Source organism: Leptodactylus fuscus, chromosome 7, assembly GCF_031893055.1.
Source record: "Leptodactylus fuscus isolate aLepFus1 chromosome 7, aLepFus1.hap2, whole genome shotgun sequence".
Taxonomy (NCBI): Eukaryota; Metazoa; Chordata; class Amphibia; order Anura; family Leptodactylidae; genus Leptodactylus; species Leptodactylus fuscus.
The window spans coordinates 138,633,404-138,657,636 of record NC_134271.1 but is presented as its reverse complement, the minus strand read 5'-3'; the positions used below and the strand labels follow the sequence as shown (position 1 = coordinate 138,657,636).

General features: G+C 46.6%; 1 protein-coding gene across 4 annotated transcripts in view; it reads right to left on the bottom strand.

Annotated features, from left to right (window-relative positions):
- Positions 1-464: 464 nt before the first annotated feature.
- The window catches only part of SETDB1 (SET domain bifurcated histone lysine methyltransferase 1), a 35,408-nt gene continuing 11,639 nt past the window's right edge, over positions 465-24,233 (bottom strand). For 2 of the 4 annotated variants that reach the window (XM_075283120.1, XM_075283121.1), the window contains exons 4-22: positions 23,683-23,720; positions 23,413-23,491; positions 23,024-23,209; positions 22,587-22,788; positions 22,202-22,275; positions 20,926-21,116; positions 18,641-18,770; positions 18,427-18,553; positions 17,878-18,174; positions 15,848-16,420; positions 14,418-14,534; positions 13,116-13,285; positions 12,072-12,613; positions 3,903-3,931; positions 3,685-3,814; positions 3,439-3,595; positions 2,370-2,575; positions 1,815-1,903; positions 466-759 (exon numbers count right to left, since the gene is read on the bottom strand). In XM_075283120.1, the coding sequence (XP_075139221.1) occupies positions 642-759; positions 1,815-1,903; positions 2,370-2,575; positions 3,439-3,595; positions 3,685-3,814; positions 3,903-3,931; positions 12,072-12,613; positions 13,116-13,285; positions 14,418-14,534; positions 15,848-16,420; positions 17,878-18,174; positions 18,427-18,553; positions 18,641-18,770; positions 20,926-21,116; positions 22,202-22,275; positions 22,587-22,788; positions 23,024-23,209; positions 23,413-23,491; positions 23,683-23,720 (3,455 nt within the window). In that variant the 3' untranslated portion in view covers positions 466-641. Of the gene's footprint in view, positions 760-1,814; positions 1,904-2,369; positions 2,576-3,438; positions 3,596-3,684; positions 3,815-3,902; positions 3,932-12,071; positions 12,614-13,115; positions 13,286-14,417; positions 14,535-15,847; positions 16,421-17,877; positions 18,175-18,426; positions 18,554-18,640; positions 18,771-20,925; positions 21,117-22,201; positions 22,276-22,586; positions 22,789-23,023; positions 23,210-23,412; positions 23,492-23,682; positions 23,721-24,233 lie in introns of all 4 variants that reach the window. The other 2 variants (XM_075283117.1, XM_075283119.1) reach the window with 2 other exon arrangements.

Sequence of the window (24,233 nt, the reverse complement as noted above, 5' to 3'; positions counted from 1 at the left end):
ACTTATGTCTACATGGAGCCCATGCGACAGGCTTTACCGTATGTCACCGCCCCTTCTGTGCTGTGGAGTCCTTAGCATGCCGCCATAGTCTATGGCAGATCATAGATACAGGCGAGGTGCCATCAGTATCCAGAACTAAACCGCACTTGGCAGCTTCCAGTAATGGCTGAGCAGGGGAGTTCGTACTGTCTAGTCATGTGACTTCTATGCCAGCGCCTGTGTGGAGCAGACCTGTAAGTTTTCTGATCTACGATCATGTGACCAATGAAGAGAACCAGGCCAGCATGGAGAAGTCATTACACGGTTGCAGTGTTACGCCCGGACATTCTGGATCCCAGCGAGTAAGAGGTGCACTTACTACCCACAGACGGGGGTCCTGAATATCAGACCTCTCCCAGTCTACCGATCCAGATGAGGCCCCAAATAAACTCTAAGCTTTTATTATTTGGACATGAAAAACAAAATATACCAAACGTAATTCTACAAATAAAGACTAAGGTTTGCCCCTCCACCACCCCAGGAGGAAGCTCGGCCGAGGTGGTGGGGGCAGTAATGGAGGAAGGGGAAACACTTGCTGTGACGTGGAGTCAAGAGAGGAGACGTGTTTTCAGCACCAGGATTGGATATTTGGCAGGATGGAGTTACAGCAGGCGCCCCCTGCATTCTGTGGATCCGCAGCAGCACAGAAGCTTCTTGCCCTCCACGCTGCCCACCTCGTAGTTATAATCCCAGGTCAGCTCGGTGCCAGCCCGTATCCTCCTGCCGGGACACAAGAAGAGGAGTTATATATAAATCCGAGGTGCAGGTCCTGTACACCATACATTAACTCTTATCAGTCCAGATATATATATAGCAGAGCTGAAGAACAAAAGCCTAAGGAAGTTTACAGAGAACAGCGAGACAAGGGGTTAGGTACTTCACTGCAGCGCTGAAATTCAACACGGTCGCCTAAATCTATGGCAATATTAACTCTCATGGTTCATGCAGCAAATGGCTTGATAGAACATGTGGGAGGGGGTTGTGGTACCTTTTGGGCCTACACCAGAGGGAGAAGCCGTGACAATCGCAGAAGAAGCATTTTGGTCCTATTCTGACGTGGGAAGCACAAAATATGCAGTCCCTAGCCCTGTGTGAACTACGCCTACGGGTGTCAGGCTTACACTGCCTATTCTCCAGCATGGACCCAATGTACACTAGCCAGAGTTCAGTCAGTTTGGACAATAGCAGGTGTCAGATCTCTGCAGTGCTCCCCAGTTTTATCGGTTTCTATGACACACATTTGAGACGGAGCAGAGTCCGTGCCAGTTCCTACAGACCCCCTTTCCTGGACCTAATAGCTCAGGCGGGTGACACTGCAGGGTTAATATTCATGCATTTCAGGTATTCGCTGGAGGCGGTGCTGAAGATCTGGCCTTTGGCTCTACAGAAAGATGGGTGTCACATTAGGGAAGAGGTCTGGGCCCTTGTTAAATGCAAAATCTTACTCTTTGTTTTATTATCCTAATCCATCAGCAGTCACTATGTAAAGTGTGAGCGTGTGTGACTCTCCGTAATATAAGATATGGATGTTCCCACCTGCACAGTTAAGCAGCTTGGCACCAATGGAGAAAGTGGAGAAGCATACAACCTGAGCGCCGTGAGAACCAGCTAAGATACTGTGACATAAGCGGCGGTGAATACCGTGATATAAGCATTGCTGGTGGTGTGCGCGGCTGTACGCGGTGCATGTATATGTATCACTACCTGCTATATCACACAAAAACATGACCGCCGTTACACTGGGAAAGTAGAGGAATGTTAAGCAGATTACTTACTTGCTGGCGAAGAAAGCCACCCAGGGAAAGCGCAGGTCGTGGGTGTCCACAAAGACGTTCTGGACAAACAGGTTAGGACTGCAGCTGTGCTGGAATGGGACAAACAAGAGCCGGATGAGTCCTCGGGTCGGGATGCGTCAGGATTATTAGGTTTTTCCATCCACTTTGCAGACATGGTTGTCTGGGGGTTTAGGACTGATCTCCTATCTGTGGGCGAACATCACTTCCTCTAGGTTTCTGGAAATCCCAGACAATCCCTCTAAACCCAGATCGTTATCAAGCCGTGTGTTACATCAGTCTAAATCAGGGGTAGGGAACCTTCGGCTCTCCAGCTGCTGTGAAACTACAACTCCCAGCATGCTCCATTCACTTCCATGGGAGTTCCCAGAACAGCAGAGCCAGTATGCATGCTGGGAGTTGTAGTTTTGCAACAGCTGGAGAGCCGTACGTTCCCTACCCCTGGTCTAAATGATACCCTGTGACCCTTCCCCTCCCCCAATGAGTGGCCCAATCCTCTACAGCATGCAATCTAACTGTAACATATCAGCAACTTACGTTTAGGTATCGACCCAAGTTTCCTTCCAATTTGGCGTCGATGATGTAACAGGATTCCTCGCCGTCGTAAAACTGACGGGTGTTCCTACGCCCGACTCCTCCGTCCCCTGATGTCATGTTAGGCTTTACTGTGATACCGTAAGTGGATTTTAAGGCGAATCCTCTGGTGGATTTTACCGCCACTTGTCTCTTCACCAACGGCCCGCCTGCACAGACATGAATTAGACGACTTCACCACACAGTTCACTGACACAAATAGGTTTAATGGCTGATCCCTCAGTGAATCCCACCTTGTACAGAGAGAAACGCTGTATTTATGTATTATATGGCAGGTCCACTGGGTATGTGTCATGGGGTTCATGTCCTCTACAAACCCTCTGATGTCTTGGGACCTCTGCTGATCAGCTGTTTTGATGAAACTGTGGCACTTGTGGTTTACGTTGCATGCCGTCAGGTTCATAGTGGCCGTGCCATGTCATTACAGCCTCATCCGATAGAAGTGAAGAGGATGAGGCCACCATGGCCGCAGCACTATCAAACAGCTGATCGGTGAGGGTCTCGGGTGTCAGACCCTTACCATATATCGCAGTGGGTTTACCACAATGATTTCAAGATAGTTAACCAACCATGTGTGGCCCTGGAGTAAGGAAGAGGTTTAACGGGTTGTCCAGGATGTGAAGATACCGTAATTGATATTGATGATTTATCCATATGATAGATCATCCTTATCAGATCAGTCAGGGGCTGAAACCCAAACCCCACACCGATCAGCTCATGTAGCCGCCAGAAGCTGCGTACCTTATATATATACGGCTTCTGGCGGCTGCTATTCAATTGAATACAGCTTCGTATACTGCAGCACTGCTTAAATAGGAGCAGGGCAGCCAAAGTAACTGATCGGCAACGGTTCCTATATCCTAGATATAGGTCATCCGTGTCAGTTCTCTTCTGATCCTGGACAACCCCTTTAATCCAGTCCGGTACTATTCTGGTGAGTCTCAGCTTTTATATTCGGACACTTGTCAGAGAAGCCCTGACGGCTTTACTGGCCGCAACCCACCAAACAGACCTGGACCTGTGCGGAAAGTGACGTTCTTCTTATCCTCATCCACATCGGAGCCGGATGAGATGGTCTGAATGTCGTCGCTATCGTTGGCGTTTGTCTGGGCCGCGGGTTTCTTGCTTCCGCCATCGCTCTCGGAGCTGCTGGATAACGTCAGGACCTCCTGAGGAAGACAATGAGACAGAAGGTTTAAGCGCACATCCCTGCGAACATTCGTCGCGTCACTGTGTGCGGGTCTCTGCGCAAGCTTACATCGTGGGTCTGTGTGTTGTTGGACTGGCGCCTGTTCTGGTGCATAGAGGTTTTGCTGATCGGCCTCTTGATCCCCTGAGGTTGCGCTGGGGACGGGTTGTAACCGTATAACCTGTTACTTTCTCCGTGCCTGTAGCCCAAAGACATCATGTAAGAGTAGGATATAAGAAACATGGCTGCATTACTACTACGTATTAGGATACGGCTCGTGTACGTACCCCGCAGGCTTGGCCGCTTCATCTGTGTCCTGAATGACGGCAGAAAAGAAGAGGGATGTTAAAACTGAAGTATACTATATATAACAGTATATAAACCCTGAGATAAGACCCTCACCCCAAAATGCTGAAAAATCCTATAACATATGCTCAGAGAGCAGTAGCCATGTGCAGGTGAATGCTAGCCCACATGTCGATGGTCACATGTGTGCTCGACTGTGACAGCAGAAATGGAATGGCAGCGCCACCTACTGGATCCACGACATACCACGTCCTCCCTCCATTCTAGCACCTACCCTCCTGTCAGGATAGTGACTTTACAGAACATGCAGCTATTGTTAGGGCTGTGTAATGCGATGTGTCCCTGCCCAATTGGTGTCGATAGACTGTAGGGACGCCCCCTATTGACAATGGGCATGATAACAATTCCTACTGCCAGGAGGGATAACAGCACAATGTGCAGCGCTTAGAAAAGAGGTTTCAGAACTGTATTACCTAAAAGGAAAATAATGGCACCCCCTTGTGTTTGGGCACCCGCACTAAGGAGCAGCATTCATCTGATTTCTGATGTTCGCCAATGTCATTACAGGTCAATGATAGCAATACATGGTACGATCAAAGATATAGTCGCGGCAAAAACAAAGCGCGTCCTCTTTCAACTCCATGGGTTTACGTATCGGGACGTAATAAAGATCTGGTCCGTAAAAGGTCTTAAAACTAGGTACCGTATATACTCAAGTATAAGCCGACCCGAATATAAGCCGAGACCCCTAATTTTACCACAAAAAACTGGGAAAACTTATTGACTCGAGTATAAGCCGAGGGGGGAAATGCAGCAGCTACTGGAAAATTTAAAAAATTAAAATGGTCGGAGTTTTTGGGTGAAGTAGATGCTGGGGAAGGGGAGGGGGAGGGGGTGTTTTGGTTGTCTGTCTGGCCCTTCTCTGAGGACTGGTTTTTCTTTCCCCCACTTGGAATTCGGCCTGGCTGACTATAGGGTATCTGCAGTGCTCCTATTAACCCCTTCCCGATGGAGCAGGAGCACTGCAGATCCCCTATATTCAGTAGACCGGGCACTGTCAGACACAGGGAGACCTAATGTGTTTGTGTGTCACAGTCATTTTCTACTTTTATATGTATTCTAGGGAAAGGAGGGATTTACAACATTTATTATTTTTTTAAAGCTTTTTTTTCTTTCACTATTTTATGGGAGATTCTATACATTACTATTGCAGCTGGTCATAGACCCCCCCCCCCCCCCCCAAAAAAAAAAAAAAAAAAAAATAAATAAATAAAAAAAAAAAAAAATTATATATTTTTGCTTGACTCGAGTATAAGCCGAGGGGGGCTTTTTCAGCACAAAAACTGTGCTGAAAAGTTCGGCTTAAACTCAAGTACATACGGTGAATCCAACCTCTGAGGAACACCACCACATGACGACCTACAGAGGGTCACCATTTATGGCACAAAAAATAGGGCAAAAAACACAAAAGCTGTGTGTCATAAAATTATTGCACCTATACCAAGGGGTAAGTAGTAGCCAGGTGATGCTAGTCAAATGCCCCTGATGTATTGAATGACCCCTATATAACAGCAGATGTTCTGGCAGTTTACTGGTCTGGAGCGTTCAGGGCAGGAGGAAAGACATCAGCAATGATCGATCTTAGTGTAACAATGGTTGTTGCCCATCAATCTGGGAAGGGTTACAAACCATTCTATAGTAAGAAAGATGATTCACAAATGGAAAACATTCCGCGGTGGCTCGGTGGTTAGCACTGTAGCCTTGCCGTGCTGGAGTCCTGGGATCAAATCCCACCAAGAACAACATCTGCAAGGAGTTAGTATGTTCTCCCCGTGTTTGTGTGGATTTCCTCCCATTTTACAAAGACATACTGATAGGAAAAAAAAAATGTACATTGTGATCCCTATATGGGGCTGACAATCTACAAAAGAAAACCCCCAAAAAGTTGAAAACATTCAGGACAGTTCACAGTCTTCCCAGGATTGGACATTGCAGCAAATTCATCTCAAGTCTCAGAAAAATTGTAACCCCCCCCAAGCCGCATCCCAGGTTCTATAGTCCTCAGTGACTATGCTAAACGCTCATGGTAGAATTCGAAAAAGAATGAACAAGTATGGCTTGTAGGGAAGGGTTGTCAGGACATTGATCCCAAGCACAACAGTAGGAACTTGATGCTGATTTTTGAGGCAGAATGCACCTCAAATTCCACCTGAAATCTGCCTCACATTCATTACAATGGGAGAAGTTAATTTTTTTCAGCTCGCAGGAAAAAAAAAATCCTCCTTTCTTCAGATGGATTCTACCGGAGAACTCCCACTGAAATGAATGGGGGGCGGAAAATACACCGTTTCCATTGCCGCAGTATATCCAAATTCCACTCCAAATTCAGCATCAAAATCCTCATCGGTGTTGGACAAGCAGAGAAAATCCAGCGTCAAATTCCTACGTGCGAACACCCCCTTAATTTTTCATACTTTTCCATTTTTGGCTTCATTTTCGTCGAACAAATAATGCAATGGTGGAATCTGATGTGTAATCTTGTGTTGGATTTACCTCATCTTAAGATTTTATTTTATTTTAAAGAGAATGTATCGCCAGAAAATGACTTAAGCCGACCGGAATATAAGCTGAGACCCCTAATTTTACCATAAAAAAACTGGGAAAACTTGACTTGAGTATAAGCCGAGGGGGAGAATCCATCATTGCAGATAAATAGTCTGGTCATGTGCATTACAACTCAGTAACTCCATGGGGATCATAGTAATTAGAGATGAGCGAACACTAAAATGTTCGAGGTTCGAAATTCGATTCGAACAGCCGCTCACTGTTCGAGTGTTCGAATGGGTTTCGAACCCCATTATAGTCTATGGGGAACATAAACTCGTTAAGGGGGAAACCCAAATTCGTGTCTGGAGGGTCACCAAGTCCACTATGACACCCCAGGAAATGATACCAACACCCTGGAATGACACTGGGACAGCAGGGGAAGCATGTCTGGGGGCATAAAAGTCACTTTATTTCATGGAAATCCCTGTCAGTTTGCGATTTTCGCAAGCTAACTTTTCCCCATAGAAATGCATTGGCCAGTGCTGATTGGTCGAGTTCCGTACTCTGGCCAATCAGCGCTGGCTCTGCTGGAGGAGGCGGAGTCTAAGATCGCTCCACACCAGTCTCCATTCAGGTCCGACCTTAGACTCCGCCTCCTCCGGCAGAGCCAGCGCTGATTGGCCGAAGGCTGGCCAATGCATTCCTATGCGAATGCAGACTTAGCAGTGCTGAGTCAGTTTTGCTCAACTACACATCTGATGCACACTCGGCACTGCTACATCAGATGTAGCAATCTGATGTAGCAGAGCCGAGGGTGCACTAGAACCCCTGTGCAAACTCAGTTCACGCTAATAGAATGCATTGGCCAGCGCTGATTGGCCAATGCATTCTATTAGCCCGATGAAGTAGAGCTGAATGTGTGTGCTAAGCACACACATTCAGCACTGCTTCATCAAGCCAATACAATGCATTAGCCAGTGCTGATTGGCCAGAGTACGGAATTCGGCCAATCAGCGCTGGCTCTGCTGGAGGAGGCGGAGTCTAAGGTCGGACCTGAATGGAGACTGGTGTGGAGCGATCTTAGACTCCGCCTCCTCCAGCAGAGCCAGCGCTGATTGGCCGAATTCCGTACTCTGGCCAATCAGCACTGGCTAATGCATTGTATTGGCGTGATGAAGCAGTGCTGAATGTGTGTGCTTAGCACACACATTCAGCTCTACTTCATCGGGCTAATAGAATGCATTGGCCAGCGCTGATTGGCCGAATTCCGTACTCTGGCCAATCAGTGCTGGCCAATGCATTCTATTAGCTTGATGAAGCAGAGTGTGCACAAGGGTTCAAGCGCACCCTCGGCTCTGATGTAGCAGAGCCGAGGCTGCACAAGGGTTCAAGCGCACCCTCGGCTCTGATGTAGGAGAGCCGAGGGTGCACTTGAACCCTTGTGCACCCTCAGCTCTGCTACATCAGAGCCGAGGGTGCGCTTGAACCCTTGTGCACACTCTGCTTCATCAAGCTAATAGAATGCATTGGCCAGCGCTGATTGGCCAATGTATTCTATTAGCCTGATGAAGTAGAGCTGAATGTGTGTGCTAAGCACACACATTCAGCTCTACTTCATCGGGCTAATAGAATGCATTGGCCAGCGCTGATTGGCCAGAGTACGGAACTCGACCAATCAGCGCTGGCTCTGCTGGAGGAGGCGGAGTCTAAGATCGCTCCACACCAGTCTCCATTCAGGTCCGACCTTAGACTCCGCCTCCTCCAGCAGAGCCAGCGCTGATTGGCCGAATTCCGTACTCTGGCCAATCAGCACTGGCTAATGCATTGTATTGGCGTGATGAAGCAGTGCTGAATGTGTGTGCTTAGCACACACATTCAGCTCTACTTCATCGGGCTAATAGAATGCATTGGCCAATCAGCGCTGGCCAATGCATTCTATTAGCGTGAACTGAGTTTGCACAGGGGTTCTAGTGCACCCTCGGCTCTGCTACATCAGATTGCTACATCTGATGTAGCAGTGCCGAGTGTGCATCAGATGTGTAGTTGAGCAAAACTGACTCAGCACTGCTAAGTCTCTGCATTCGCATAGGAATGCATTGGCCAGCCTTCGGCCAATCAGCGCTGGCTCTGCCGGAGGAGGCGGAGTCTAAGGTCGGACCTGAATGGAGACTGGTGTGGAGCGATCTTAGACTCCGCCTCCTCCAGCAGAGCCAGCGCTGATTGGTCGAGTTCCGTACTCTGGCCAATCAGCGCTGGCCAATGCATTCTATTAGCCCGATGAAGTAGAGCTGAATGTGTGTGCTTAGCACACACATTCAGCTCTACTTCATCAGGCTAATAGAATACATTGGCCAATCAGCGCTGGCCAATGCATTCTATTAGCTTGATGAAGCAGAGTGTGCACAAGGGTTCAAGCGCACCCTCGGCTCTGATGTAGCAGAGCTGAGGGTGCACAAGGGTTCAAGTGCACCCTCGGCTCTCCTACATCAGAGCCGAGGGTGCGCTTGAACCCTTGTGCAGCCTCGGCTCTGCTACATCAGAGCCGAGGGTGCGCTTGAACCCTTGTGCACACTCTGCTTCATCAAGCTAATAGAATGCATTGGCCAGCACTGATTGGCCAGAGTACGGAATTCGGCCAATCAGCGCTGGCCAATGCATCCCTATGGGAAAAAGTTTATCTCATAAAAATCACAATTACACACCCGATAGAGCCCCAAAAAGTTATTTTTAATAACATTCCCCCCTAAATAAAGGTTATCCCTAGCTATCCCTGCCTGTACAGCTATCCCTGTCTCATAGTCACAAAGTTCACATTCTCATATGACCCGGATTTGAAATCCACTATTCGTCTAAAATGGAGGTCACCTGATTTCGGCAGCCAATGACTTTTTCCAATTTTTTTCAATGCCCCCAGTGTCGTAGTTCCTGTCCCACCTCCCCTGCGCTGTTATTGGTGCAAAAAAGGCGCCAGGGAAGGTGGGAGGGGAATCGAATTTTGGCGCACTTTACCACGTGGTGTTCGATTCGATTCGAACATGGCGAACACCCTGATATCCGATCGAACATGTGTTCGATAGAACACTGTTCGCTCATCTCTAATAGTAATAGCAGTTAACCCCATCATGTCCCTCACATTAACCCCCTGTGTGCCTCACATAAGAGTTACTGATATGTGGGACATATGGAGGTAATAATTAGGTATCTTGATAATTAAAGTCCTTCATTAGTCCCCTCATGTGTCTCCCATATTAGTGACCCTTATATGAGGCACACAGGGGTTAATATGAGGGACATGATGGGGTTAACTGTTATTAATGTGAGGCACATGGAGTTACTGAAACTAAATTAATAACCCCAAATGCCTGACATTACTAGACAGAGTAACTAAAGGAAGGTCCCTGTGTGTGTCACGTTACTGCAGCTTCCTCTCCTCCATACAACAGACATCTTCCATAAGACACAATGAATCCTGGCCACTCATCTGCAGGGGAGATGCTAAATCCTAGTGTGCTAAAGGACCTCTGATGACGTCATGACCATGTGATCGGACTCTGGTGTGGGCGGAGCTACTAGGATTTAGACTCAACCTTATCTGCAGATGTTACATACCAGTGGCTACAGGACCTTTGATGACATCACAGTCACCTCATGACAAGCCAATCACAGAGCAGTAGCACTAAAGGACCTCCCACTTCCAGTTTTCTGTGCTCCGTGGACCCTGACTTGTGTATAAGCCGCATGAAAAATGTGCTGAAAAGGTCGGCTTATACTCGAGTATATTCAGTAATTTCCCATTTATATATTTTTTAAAGAATTCCAGCAGTTCTGCCTCTGGCCACCAAGCCAAATAATATTCTGAGACATCCCGTTTTCTTTTTTTTTCTAAAATGTAGATTGTGAGCCCCATATAGGGATCACAATGTACATTTTTTTCCTATCAGTATGTCTTTGTAGAATGGGAGGAAATCTATGCAGACACGGGGAGAACATACAAACTCCTTGTAGATGTTGTTCCTGGGGGGAATCGAACCCAGGACTCCAGCACTGCAAGGATATCTCACTTACAGCACATGCATATATAGATTCACAGCTAACCATTGCTGCCCTGTCCTATCCCAATGCTCAGGCAGTCCCCACCATTCTGTACTAGGCTGTATACATGTGACTGCTGCTGACAATCACTGACACATCGCTGTTGCTGGCTTTACTTATAGCCAATTCTTAGAATAGACAAACTATCTGGCAGCTAGCACCAATTGCTGGTTGGGAGTCGGGGTCATTGTCCCGCCTGTGTACTATACAATGCATGGAGCCAGAAGCAGAAGGCTCCGTGCCCTGCATAGGTATTGGCCAAATAGCTGCTTCTTGTGGGGGTTGGATTTTGGACCACCACTTATGAAATACTTCAGAAATAAATCATTCCTGACAGCTGTGCTACCTCCATGTTTTCCCACTCTACACACACAGCACTACTGTTCCCAAGTTTTCCTTCCTGCACACACAGCTCTGCTACCTCCTTACTCCTACAATTCTGCTACTTTCATTTTTCTCTCCCTGTATACAGCCTGTTCACTCTATATGCCTAATTTTGCTGCCCTATGTCCTCACACACACAGCTCCGATATCATCCCCTTTTTCTCCACACTAAGCATTGCTACATTCAACTTTCTCCCCACACTCCTCTGTACATCCACACTCCACCTCACACTCAGCTGTCACATTTCTCATCACATTCTCAGCTGTGCTACATTCACTTTTCCCATCACATTCTCAGCTGTGCTACATTCACAATTCCCTTCACATTCTCAGCTGTGTTACATTCACATTTCCCATCACATTCTCAGCTGTGTTACATTCACATTTCCCATCACATTCTCAGCTGTGTTACATTCACATTTCCCATCACATTCTCAGCTGTGTTACATTCACATTTCCCATCACATTCTCAGCTGTGCTACATTCACTTTTCCCTTCACATTCTCAGCTGTGTTACATTCACATTTCCCATCACATTCTCAGCTGTGTTACATTCACATTTCCCATCACATTCTCAGCTGTGTTACATTCACATTTCCCATCACATTCTCAGCTGTGTTACATTCACACTCAGCTGTGCTACATACAACCCCCTCCTTCCCCAAACTACTACAAATCTGTTATCTTCATTTTCTCTCCTTTCATACAGCACGTTCCCTCCATTCACTCACCTCTGCCACATTTATGTCCCCGTACACGCAGCCATGCTGAATTCACTTTATCTCCACACTAATACATTCACATTCCCCCCTCTCACACTCAGCTTTGATAAATTTAAATTTCTTACACACTAAGCCCTGCTACATCCTCAACCCACACACACACAGCTCTGTTACCTCCACTCTTCATATACACTTACCACTCTACCAAGCAGCCCTGGGGAGCGGCATGTGACCGAAAGCATCGATTTTGCAGGACTATGAAATACTAATATTGCTAGCAATTATCCACAGTTCGGGAAACAGTGCTCTAAATCATAAAAGAATTACTGAAAGTTGGCCAGATGGTAATGGGCAACAGTGTCAATTCTGACACAAGGACCTCACACAACACAAGACCTTCCTTACCTTTCCATGCTCCTCCTTCTTTGGCAGTTTCTCCGCATCAGACGCATCTCCCATTCTGAGTGATGACCGACTATCAGAGTCCATGAATGTGTCTGTCATAGTGTTAGAGCTCAGCCAAGAAGCCACCTTATTTTTCGAGGTCTCCTCTGGCAGCTTGCAGTCCGCCGTGCTCTCCTCTTGGCTGTTCTGTCTAGCTATAGCAGAGTCTTTAGAGGCAGTCTCTGACGTTCCATTTTCCTTCTGCCCCCTGGTTTGCCTGCGCGTGGCATAGCTCCGCCACACCGAGCTGGTGGTAATGTCCTCATTCTTTCCAAAGTTGTCATCCGAACTGTCATCATTGGACTCCTCCTGGTCGTCACTAGCACTGTTTTCTTCTTCTTCCTCCTTGAGGTCTACACCGCTGCTGTCAGAAGACGACTTGACGTCACTTTCATATCCCTCTTTATAGTTTTCCACGCTTTCTATGTGGTCCAGGTTAGCGAAATACTCATCGCCCATCTCTAGACCTTCCTTGTCTGCAAAGTCATCTGTCAGGATTTTACCTGTGTGGGAGCGAAGTGAGCGATAGTGAAAACCATCACATGTACAATAAAATAGCTCAACACCAAGAATCCCAGGATAAGGGCAACGGGCAGGTTTACTGTAGCCACTAAAGGATTAAAGGGGTACTCTAGAGAAAATTATCTTCTCACAGCCTTGGCACCTGTGAGAAGATCATATAGATGATGCAGATAACTGGACCACCACCTTGAGGCACACGGCCAAGAAGGGGGAGGTACTGATACTCTGTTCCGTGGAATATGGCACATGTCTGATCCATCCAACAGAAATGTAATCCCCACTGAAGTCAATGGAGGACAAAGGTACTCGGACGTAAATCAGAACCTACTTGGCCTGAACACCTTACCTATTCACCCCCGCTGAGCCAAGAACGGTGTCAAAGTGTCATTCTTTGCCTGCCATTCACAAGAAGGCAGTAAGGAAACAAGTACAGTATACCAGCACTGCAATACCTGGTATATATAGGGCACAGGTAGCACATACCTGCATATATACATACGAAGGAGCCTTTTGCTATATCGTCCAGACAGCGGATCCCCCAGCCTTTGTTCTGGGTCTTGAAAAGTTGGAGCCGAACCTGGAGGCCGTGCTGTACCAGGCGGTTATTGCACATGTTCATGCTGCACTTACATCTCCGGTTACATTCATAAACCCTAAAATGGAGAACATACATTAAAATGGGTACATTTACCACATTTATGCTAATAGACCTCCTGTGGACCTTCACATCATTCTTCATTATGAGCCATACAGCGGAGGACTTCACCGCAGGCCACTGCACCGCTGATTGGATTAAGTGGCCACATGACTGCTGAGGCCCATCAGTTTCTTTAGCAGAAGCCATCCGTGACGTCACAGTCAGTGAACAGCTTCACTTTGAGAAAACGGCGGAGTAGAAGCACTGGAACGCACCGGTGCATCGGGGTCAGCTATGTATTATTTGTTTATTACTTCCCCCGAATGTTCAGGCATTAAAACAAAAGGGGTTTAAAGGGGTTTTCTGAGACTTCTACACCAATGCTCTACGATATGTGACGATATGTGATTAGTAGGGTTTTAACACCAGGGACCACCACAGATCAGCTAGTTGAAGTTGCAGCTTTCATCACCTGAATACCATATATATTGCATAGGGACTGTGCTTGGTAGTGTAACCACACTCACGTAAATGGGACCTAGTTGCTTTAGGACCATGTGACTGGTAAATATGACACAGGTAAAAAAAACACAGTGCTTGTGAGGTCATAAATACGCAAAAATCCCTTTAAAATGAGTTGTCCAGGTATGCTCTCACAGCTATGGGGGTGATAAAACTCCATTAGAGATGAGCGAGTACTATTCAGGGGGGTGAAGCGGCCAGCCGCCGGCAAAGTCTGCGTGCCGGCCGCTTCCATTCATTCCCTGCATGCCGGCCGTTTCGAATAGTACTCGCTCATCTCTAAACTCCATGCTGAATGGGACAGAACAGAGAAAACCATATAGCATGCAAGGAATACAGCGCCCGGGACCTACTGTATTCACCAGGACTAAACAATCTAAACATCCCCTATAAGTAAAGAAACAGAGCAGTGCGGCCCATAAGTGTGGAGCCCAAGGGGGTGTTGATACTCCGTTCAATTCCATAAACTATAGAGCATGGCTTATGTAGCTCCATGACAGTGGACACCTCAGCCTGCACACTGACCATGAAGATATGAGGGGACTTGGTGACAGGTGACATCTGCCAAACACATCTCTACACCATCTCACTGGCTGGAGGCCTCCAGTACGTATCCCAATCCTTACCCAGTAGGCAGACATTCCTCCAGTCTCTTGTGAGTATACCCTGCTGATGTGTTTACCTGCGCCCCAGGGGTGCAGCGAGTGGCGTCAATAGTCAGCTGATGACAAGCACATTTGGACCTGAAACAAAAAAAAGGATTTTTTTTTTTTAATGCCAACTACAGCCCCAGATCTAAGCGACAAATCCCATAACATTCCCTTTAAATAGCACACACAACCCGACATACACCTTCTAAAGGCAACATGAATGAAGGTAAATCCACCCTTTCATTCCTTGTAACCACTAGCTGTCTCCCTTGTAGGCAATTGGCTTTTTGCTCCCTGTCACTAAAGAAGTTCTGTCCTTAGCTATCATCAAAATCAAGACCTGTTGACAATGGAGGAAGGAGGAGCTGGTTTCTCTGTTTTCACATGGCAGTATTTTGGTCAGTAGTTTGTATTAGTGATTGAATACAAAAACCAGGAGTGGGATGAAACCATGAAACTGGGCACATACCCTTCCCCATTTAGGTTTCGCTTCAGGGATACGCGCACAAGTTAGTGCTATCTAACAGGGTTTGTCACATGTGATCTCTTTAAATTGGATTTTTATGCTAAGAAATAGATCACCTATCCTAAAGATAAGTCACTAACATCATATCTGTGGCTGTCTGACACCCGGCACCCCCAACAATGGGCTGTTCTCGACAACCAATATACAGCAGGAAGCAGTCAGCGCTGTTCTCTGGGTAGTGGTGGAAGTGAGTCACTGCAGCTTAGCAAATGAATGGAATCAGATCTGCAGTACCAGGTCCAGCCACTACACAGAGAACAGCGCTGTCTGCTTCCTGCTCCATTCTCTATCTATTAGCTGCTGAAAACAATGGTTGTCGATCTGCTTTCAGATATAGAAGTATCATAGTTATAATATTATAGATATAATAGTTTAGTTTTGTCAATTCACAAAATGAAGCAGATGAAGAAAAGAGAAATGTAAATCCCATCAATATTCGGTGTGACCTTTACCCTTTGCTTTCTATCAGTTCTTCTTGGTACTTACATTCAGTTTTTAAGGGAACTTGGCAGGGAGGGGAAGTTGTTCTCACCATCTTGGAGGACTAAGCACAGATCTTCTGTGGATGCAGGCCTGCTCCAATCCGTCTGTCTCTTCATGTAATCCAAAACAGACTGGACAATGCTGAGATCAGGGTTCTGTGGGAGCCGTATCATCACTTCCAGAGGACAAAGGTCACGCCATATATTAATGGGATTTACAGTTCTCTTTTCTGCCTTCAATTCATTTTATTAATGGACAGAAAAAAATATTAACCCATTTCTGAAAGCTTTCTTACTGCGCAGCGGTTTTCCTGCCTAAAACTTTTGCACAGTATGGTATACTCCATAGGTTATACTATATGTACTGTAGATGTCTAGTTACAACCTGTGCTCCGTACCTGTCCCGGCATCCATCCGTGCAGTCACATCCCACCAGGAAGTCCAAGCCAGTGTTAATAAAGACCCCCCTGCCGGGTATACGCTCCTTGCTGTAGTCTACCTGTGGAGGGGGTGTCCTGTCTATCTCGTTCACACAAGATAGCGGCACATCTTCCTTGCCGTAGGTTATGTCCGGGATATAATAAAAGGGCTTCTGAGGCTGGAACTTACGGTCCACCAATACGTAGGGGTCAAGGCAGAACATTTCTAAAAACAGTTTGTCACAGGAACTCTCAAAGAGGAACCGTTCTATTTCTGGCATGGTACGCAGGCTTAGCCCGCACGGTGCTTTGTAGATAACATGGAATCCCATCTTGCGGTTGACGCGCCTCCTTGCGGTCATACGCCGGAAATCGTAGAGCAGGGGGATTAGCAGGGGGTTCTTGCCCCTGTGGGAGATGGCACGGGTACGTGATAAGCAGTTGTAGTTGCACGTGTGAGGTAGGTAGAAGAGCTTGTCCATAGGGGCCCGGTAATTTATCTCTGGAGGCATTGGATTTGTCTGGATGATAATAGGATTAGTGGTAAGAAACCTGTAGAGAGAGGGGGAGCATACAAAGATTAATGACTTTCCAACCACTGTCCTATAACAATCTATTACTAGCGTAACCATAAATGTGCACTCATTTAATAGATCATGTGATTCTGGACCAAATTGTAATGCACTTCATTGAAACATGTTGCAGTTTTCTGCCTGAAAAACCTCCCTAAGATTGCTGCCACTAGGTGTCTCCCTTGTAAGTAATTTGCTGTTCACTCCCTGTCACTAAGGAAGTTCTGTCCTTAGTTATCATCAAAATCAAGACTAGTTGACAATGAATGGAGGAAGGAGGAGCCGGTTACTTCACACAGTGAATGCAATGAGGAGGGGCTGGTCTCTCCTCACAGTCTGTACACATCTGCACAGAGCTTCCTTGCTTGTACAAGCAGGCACTGAGAGAATTATGCAGCTTCTACAATGTTAGGAGAGTTTACTATTAGAGATGAGCGAGCACTATTCGAATAGCACGCACCCATAGGAATGAATGGAACCCCCTGCGTGCCGGCTACATCCATTCATTCCTATGGGTGCATGCTATTCGAAACGGCCGTTTCGAATAGTGCTCGCTCATCTCTATTTACTATGTATTTCTACACAATTGTTACTAGCTGCTTGTGTAATTGCTGATGGGGTGTTAGTCACAGACAACAAGTAGGTTTCCTTATTGTGCTCAGAATTTTTTCTTTCCTGCTTCATTTCTTTCTGCCTTATAACCTGGGTTTTAAGTCCAGTGCCCCTGGCTTTCCTATATTATGGTCACTTGGGCTATTTGTTTGCTAGTTTACAGTTACTGCTGGCAGAATTACATTTAAATGAACCAGCAGTATTTATAATGGATACACTCCCCTTTCCATTATAACTACTACTGGTTCTTTTAAAGGGATCAAATTTTTTGTCCCTAACGCGTACGAATAGCCTTAAGAAAGGCTATTCTTCTCCTACCGTTAGATGTCCCGTTTTTCGACGATATGCAAATGACTTCTCTCGCAGCACTGGGGGCGTCCCCAACCCTGCGAGAGAACTCTCCAGTGCCGCCTTCATCTTCTTCAAGAACAGGGTCTTGACGCATCTTCTTCCGGGGGTTGGCTTCAAGCTTCTAGGCCTCGGGCAAAGCCGACTGCGCATGCCTGCCGGCCACAAGAAAATGGCCGCTTACACAGTATTGTAGGAGAAAAATAGCCTTTCTTAAGGCTAGTCCTACGTCTTAGTGGGAAAAAAAATTAGTTTAAATGATAGGATCCCTTTAAGTGTAATCCAGCCAGGAATAACTGTAAACTAGCAAACAAAGAGCCCAAATGCAGATCTGTGTATCTCCATAGTTATAGACTACAAAAATTCACTGTAGTCCTATTACGCAGTATAGCTTACTTACTTCCATATTGCAACTACTTGTGTCTAAACAACAATTCTTAGGTTGTCAAGAGCAAGCCAAATTAATATTAAACTCACCTATTGGGTTGCGCCAGTTGTATGGTTTGGATGGTCTGATTGGGTTGCATTGACTGAATGGTCTGTATAGCTGGAAACGTCTGTATTGCTTGGATAGTCTGAATAGTTTGCATGGGTTGGATGGGCTGAAAGGTCTGATGGGGTTGCTGGTTGGGTTGGTTTGGAAGAATGGGGCGTTGTCCAGTGACTGGCTCAATGGGGATCGGGGAGGACTGTCCAGAACCCACAGATCCAGGACGGAATGATGTACTTTTCTTAGCCACTTGCTTCTTAGACTGCGCCTGCTGGCTGTCAGAGCTGAAATCAGAAACACAAAGGAGTCATATAGCTGGCTGACTCTTATATAAACGTAAAGCATAAATGGAGAGCAAGGAGTTATAATAGTAATACGGACTGGGTCGTGTTAATGGCACTTTCTTACCAATTAAAAAGGGCAAGCTAAGATGGATCTTGCTGAAAGTTTCTAGTAGAGAGCATATGGAGATCACATGATGCCTCTTTAGCCTATCACCAAGATCGTACTGAAAGATTTCTATGGGCCAGACTTACTCTGTGTCAATTAGCTGTGGTGATGGGATTGACTGAGGAGAGGATGGCTCCATAGGCTTAAATGGAGACTCGCTCCCAGTAAGGTCATGTGTGTACTGTACTACCGGCCCTCTACTCCGCACCGCACCTGGACACATAGAGAAGGATAGAAGACATTAACTATACATAGTAATAACAGAAAAACACAACTTAGAATAATCTGGGAAATACTCACCCACGTTGGGGCGCGTTCTCTGTTGTCCTGCTTGTTTTTTCTCTTGAGTAGAAGCCGTGGACGTCTTCATGCTGAACATGGGCTCCAGACGGGTGGACCCTCGATAGATCCACTCACATCGCTTATCATCCTGCAATGTAAAGACAATGGCGAGAGCTATAAATAGGTTAAGTATCAGCTCTTATGGGCAGGGTCCTGTCTTCTATAGAGTCTAAGCTTTTACAGATTGGGTCCTGGAGAGGGTAAGCTCTTATGTGGAGGGTCCTGTATCCTGTAAGCTCTCATAGACCAGGTCCTATAGAGTGTAAGCCCTTATGTGGATGGTGCTGTGGAGTGTAAGCTCATGAACTAGGTCCTGCCTCCTGTAGAGTGTAAGCTCTTAGGAGCAGGGTTCTCGTTCCTGTAGAGTGTAAGCTCTTAGGGGCAGGGTTCTCGTTCCTGTAGAGTGTAAGCGCTTAGGGGCAGGGTTCTCGTTCCTGTAGAGTGTAAGCTCTTAGAAGCAGGGTTCTCGTTCCTGTAGAGTGTAAGCTCTTAGGAGCAGGGTTCTCGTTCCTGTAGAGTGTAAGCTCTTAGGGGCAGGGTTCTCGTTCCTGTAGAGTGTAAGCCAGGGGTCCTCAAACTTTTCAAACAGTGGGCCGGAGGCTGAGCAGGTCGCACAGATATCAGGAGCGGTGCCCTCCAATAGGTAAAGTGAAGTGCGCTCCATGGCCTGGCCCAAGCTCCCCAGGAGCTTCATTATAAATGCATGCCTGCCGGCGTTGTCGGCGGGGCCAGACAGAAGTGCTTGGCGGGCCGCATGGGGCCCACGGGCCGCAGTTTGAGGACCCCTGGTGTAAGCTCTTAGGGGCAGGGTTCTCGTTCCTGTAGTGTAAGCTCTTAGGGGCAGGGTTCTCGTTCCTGTAGAGTGTAAGCTCTTAGGAGCAGGGTTCTCGTTCCTGTAGAGTGTAAGCTCTTAGGGGCAGGGTTCTCGTTCCTGTAGAGTGTAAGCTCTTAGGGGCAGGGTTCTCGTTCCTGTAGTGTAAGCTCTTAGGGGCAGGGTTCTCGTTCCTGTAGTGTAAGCTCTTAGGGGCAGGGTTCTCGTTCCTGTAGAGTGTAAGCTCTTAGGAGCAGGGTTCTCGTTCCTGTAGAGTGTAAGTTCTTAGGGGCAGGGTTCTCGTTCCTGTAGAGTGTAAGCTCTTAGGGGCAGGGTTCTCGTTCCTGTAGAGTGTAAGCGCTTAGGGGCAGGGTTCTTGTTCCTGTAGAGTGTAAGCTCTTAGAAGCAGGGTTCTCGTTCCTGTAGAGTGTAAGCTCTTAGGGGCAGGGTTCTCGTTCCTGTAGAGTGTAAGCGCTTAGGGGCAGGGTTCTCGTTCCTGTAGAGTGTAAGCTCTTAGGAGCAGGGTTCTTGTTCCTGTAGAGTGTAAGCTCTTAGAAGCAGGGTTCTCGTTCCTGTAGAGTGTAAGCGCTTAGGGGCAGGGTTCTCGTTCCTGTAGAGTGTAAGCGCTTAGGGGCAGGGTTCTCGTTCCTGTAGAGTGTAAGCTCTTAGAAGCGGGGTTCTCGTTCCTGTAGAGTGTAAGCGCTTAGGAGCAGGGTTCTCGTTCCTGTACAGTGTAAGCGCTTAGGGGCAGGGTTCTCGTTCCTGTAGAGTGTAAGCTCTTAGGAGCAGGGTTCTCGTTCCTGTAGAGTGTAAGCTCTTAGGGGCAGGGTTCTCGTTCCTGTAGAGTGTAAGCTCTTAGGGGCAGGGTTCTCGTTCCTGTAGAGTGTAAGCTCTTAGGGACAGGGTTCTCGTTCCTGTAGAGTGTAAGCTCTTAGGGGCAGGGTTCTCGTTCCTGTAGAGTGTAAGCTCTTAGGGGCAGGGTTCTTGTTCCTGTAGAGTGTAAGCTCTTAGAAGCAGGGTTCTCGTTCCTGTAGAGTGTAAGCTCTTAGGGACAGGGTTCTCGTTCCTGTAGAGTGTAAGCTCTTAGGGGCAGGGTTCTCGTTCCTGTAGAGTGTAAGCTCTTAGGGGCAGGGTTCTTGTTCCTGTAGAGTGTAAGCTCTTAGGGGCAGGGTTCTCGTTCCTGTAGAGTGTAAGCTCTTAGGGGCAGGGTTCTTGTTCCTGTAGAGTGTAAGACCTGTCTCTTCCTTGTCCCTTGTGCAGTGTAAGCCACTATGGGGAGGGTCCTCTCTCCTGTAGAGTGTAAGCTATTATGGATAGGTGTCTGCGTTATTGTAATAATGACTAATAAATACATAATATTTAGTATGTTAGTTAATGAAAGAGATATGAACATAAAGATACCACTATGAAAGCCAATGACGTATTTCCTTACCAGAAACAAAATCTTCACCAGGCTCCCATCTACTTCCTCCACCTTGGACTTCCACCAGGTCCCCTCCCATTCGGTCTTGATCAGCTGACCGCTCTTGAGTAGAACCATGGGGCGATTGGGGTAGGCAGTGACATACTCCTCGATGAAGTCTCGACACGACACATCTTCAATGTCTTCCCAGGTTTTGGAAACTTTAAGGAGTGTGGAAGAACATAGCGGTCAGAATCGGAATCTTTAGTTATCAATGGATGTTCTTATAATCCCCACTTCCGTGCTCTCCCCTCTTATCCACAGGTGACACCTTAAAAGGGCTACCATTTCTTCATCAGACTTTTGGCTATATAGTCTAAAACTAAGTTTAGGCTTTTCACATGTGTGGATATCCCTTCTAAGAATACAAGCCGGATGTGAGGTCTGTATATCCGGAAGGTACCTGCCTTTACAAGTTCTTCAAGTAGCACAGATTCACTCCTATACCCTCAATAGACACCGGTACAGCCCTTGTGGAACCTCTGCTTATCTCTGGAGACATTGATAACATGGGGGTGGGATCTCACCCTCTTACCCTTCTGTGTGCACTCTCCTACCTACCTACCTACTATGTGTGACCTTTCACCCTCTCCAAGTAAACAGTACCTTGGGTACAAATCCTTCTGTTCATTTTCATATGGTTTATTCTTATGAAAATGAGGGGGAAAGTGCTTTACTTACGTGTGCTTCATTTTCGGCTCTAGATTTCCCTTATTTCCATATGAATAAAACCCTATTAAAATGAAAATGGGCCTCTAAAGCTGAGGGATATTTGGAAACTGTAGAACCAAGGTGCAGAAGTTAGGTTTATTTATTGTAGACAGACTTCCTTTAAAAGGGTCGTCCGTGGATTGTTAATTGACTTACCTGTCCTGGGTTATTGCAGCCAATGGGTTTGGGGGTTCCGGCCATATCATGACCCCAGGTCATGTGATCCAAAGCAGCCTTCAGTATTGCTCTGCCCTCTGTGCAGGAATGGGTACAGTGACCCTGGAGGCTGAAGGCTGCTTCAGATCACGACCTGTGGGTCATGACGTAGCCAGAACCAGAGTTCATTAGCTGCAATAACCCGGGACGAGTAAGTTAATTACCATTCCCCGGACAACCCCTTTAAGTTCTGTATTTGTGAAAGCATTTCCAGACTCCTTAGGAAGTACTTTCAGACTGAGACATATCCAATGCAAGCCGTACCCAGGAGATAGAATATGAATCCAATGTACCCAGGAGATATAATATGAATACTCACGTGGTCTGCAGACAGGGTAAAGTTCTGACTGTGTGACGTATGACGCATAGCCATCATCGAAGAATATGAGGAACCTAAGACACAAGAGTTTGCTTCTTATCATCATGTAAAAGCAGACATACAAGACAGACTCAGACCAAGGTCCAATAAATAGACATTTGCTCTCAATACACAGACAGATTCTCCCCAATAGATATATTTGCACTTAATTGTTAATCTAATAGTAACAGCGGCTGCCATCTGTAGTCCTGCAGCTGAAGAGAAGACATCAGTATTCCCAATAACACGTGGTAAGCGGAGGCCCTCTCAGGATATGGGCAGTACCCACGTACTTCTATTGATGCCGAAGCCACAGAAAACCATAAAATGAATGTCAGCCGATTACCTCATCTTATTCTTGTTGCTGGGGGGTTCCGCCACAATTCCGGCATACAGCCACACCTGGTTACCATCCTTGTACTTGGCCACCACTCTGCTCCCTACAAACAGCTTTTCTGGCATAGGGTGGTAGTCGTAGGCTATGTGGTTCCCAGACAGAAGGCTCTTCCCCTTGTTGTCGAATTTAACTTTGTATTTTTTTCCTGTTCCTGCGAAGGGGAAGACATTACGTGTAAAAAGATGATATACAGACACATTCCCCATGAACGATTGGGGATTAGGGATGTTCTTAATGGGAAGAGGGTAATAAGCCTGTGACAGAAAAGGATATTGAAATCCAACATGGCAGAACTTTCATCTCCCCCCAATATAGAACATAACAATGCAGACCCCCATCTAAACCCACAAAGGACTATAATAATCCTTCCCATCTCTGTCACTCACCGACCATCTGGATGGAGATGAGGGTTCCTTTGTGCCAGGTTTTGGTCCTCTTCTTACCCAGAATACGCATACCCACAACCAGATCTCCATCTTTGTTGACATCATTGTTTGTCCCTGCCTGGTTGGTCCCACCCAAAGAACTGGTAGGTGATGAGGGGTGAGAAGAAAATCGAGTATGAGGTCCTTCTGTGAGGAAAAAGACAAGGAAAAGGATATCTCTCTGTAAAGGGCTGCAGAATATGATGGTGATATATGATATATAAGATAAGCTCTGCGGGGGTCCCATCAGTCCTAAGTATAGGCCTTTTCTATTCTAAAGTGGATCCCCTTCTTCCTAACAACTAGGCACGTCTACATAAAGATAATATTAGAGAGTGAATCCCACATACCTGCCTTCTTCTGAATGATATCCACCAGGTTTTGCACATCTTGCTTACATTTCTTCATGGCAACCATTGCGTCTTTTAACTACAAAGATTGGAAACAGACATTTTCTTTTACAAAAAAAAAACAAAAACATGCATTGGTCTTGTTTGGTCTGCAGAAAGTTTTGCAACTGAGAATCCTTCCCATAACTATGAATGGGATCGTTCCTGCAGGACGCGTTTGGATGAATGGGACACACTGCCACTATCCCCCGTACAAAGCCATGGACTCACCATATGTTTTTCTTTTGGCGTCTTACTAATGCCGTCATCTGTAGGAACAAAATAAAAACACTTTCACTAATCTCTAACAAAAGAGGGAGAAAAACTAAAAAAACACGCACATTCCCGGAGCTATAGTCCCTTCAGGCCACCATACCCCATCACATTGGCAAAAGCAAGTCATTAACTAATGAAGCTGACACTTTCTGCCGTAACTTAAAGGGATTCTAACACTAAAATGCAGTTTTTTCTGCTTTACACGTCAGAATAGCCTTTAGAAAGGCTATTCGTCTCTTACCTTTAGACGTGATCTACGCTGCGCCGTTCCTTAGAAATACCGGTATGCTAATGATATCTCCGCAGCAATGAGGGCGGGCCCCAGCGCTCAAACAGCGATGGGGCGTCCCCACTGCTGCCCAAGACCCTCATTCCAGCGACGCCTTCTTCTTCACCTGCATCCTCCCCTTCTCTGTCGTCTTCCTTCTTCGTCAGCTCTGACGCCTGCTTAGTCTTGCGGCCTCGAAAATATGGCCGCCGACCAGCATGCACAGTCGGCTCTACCA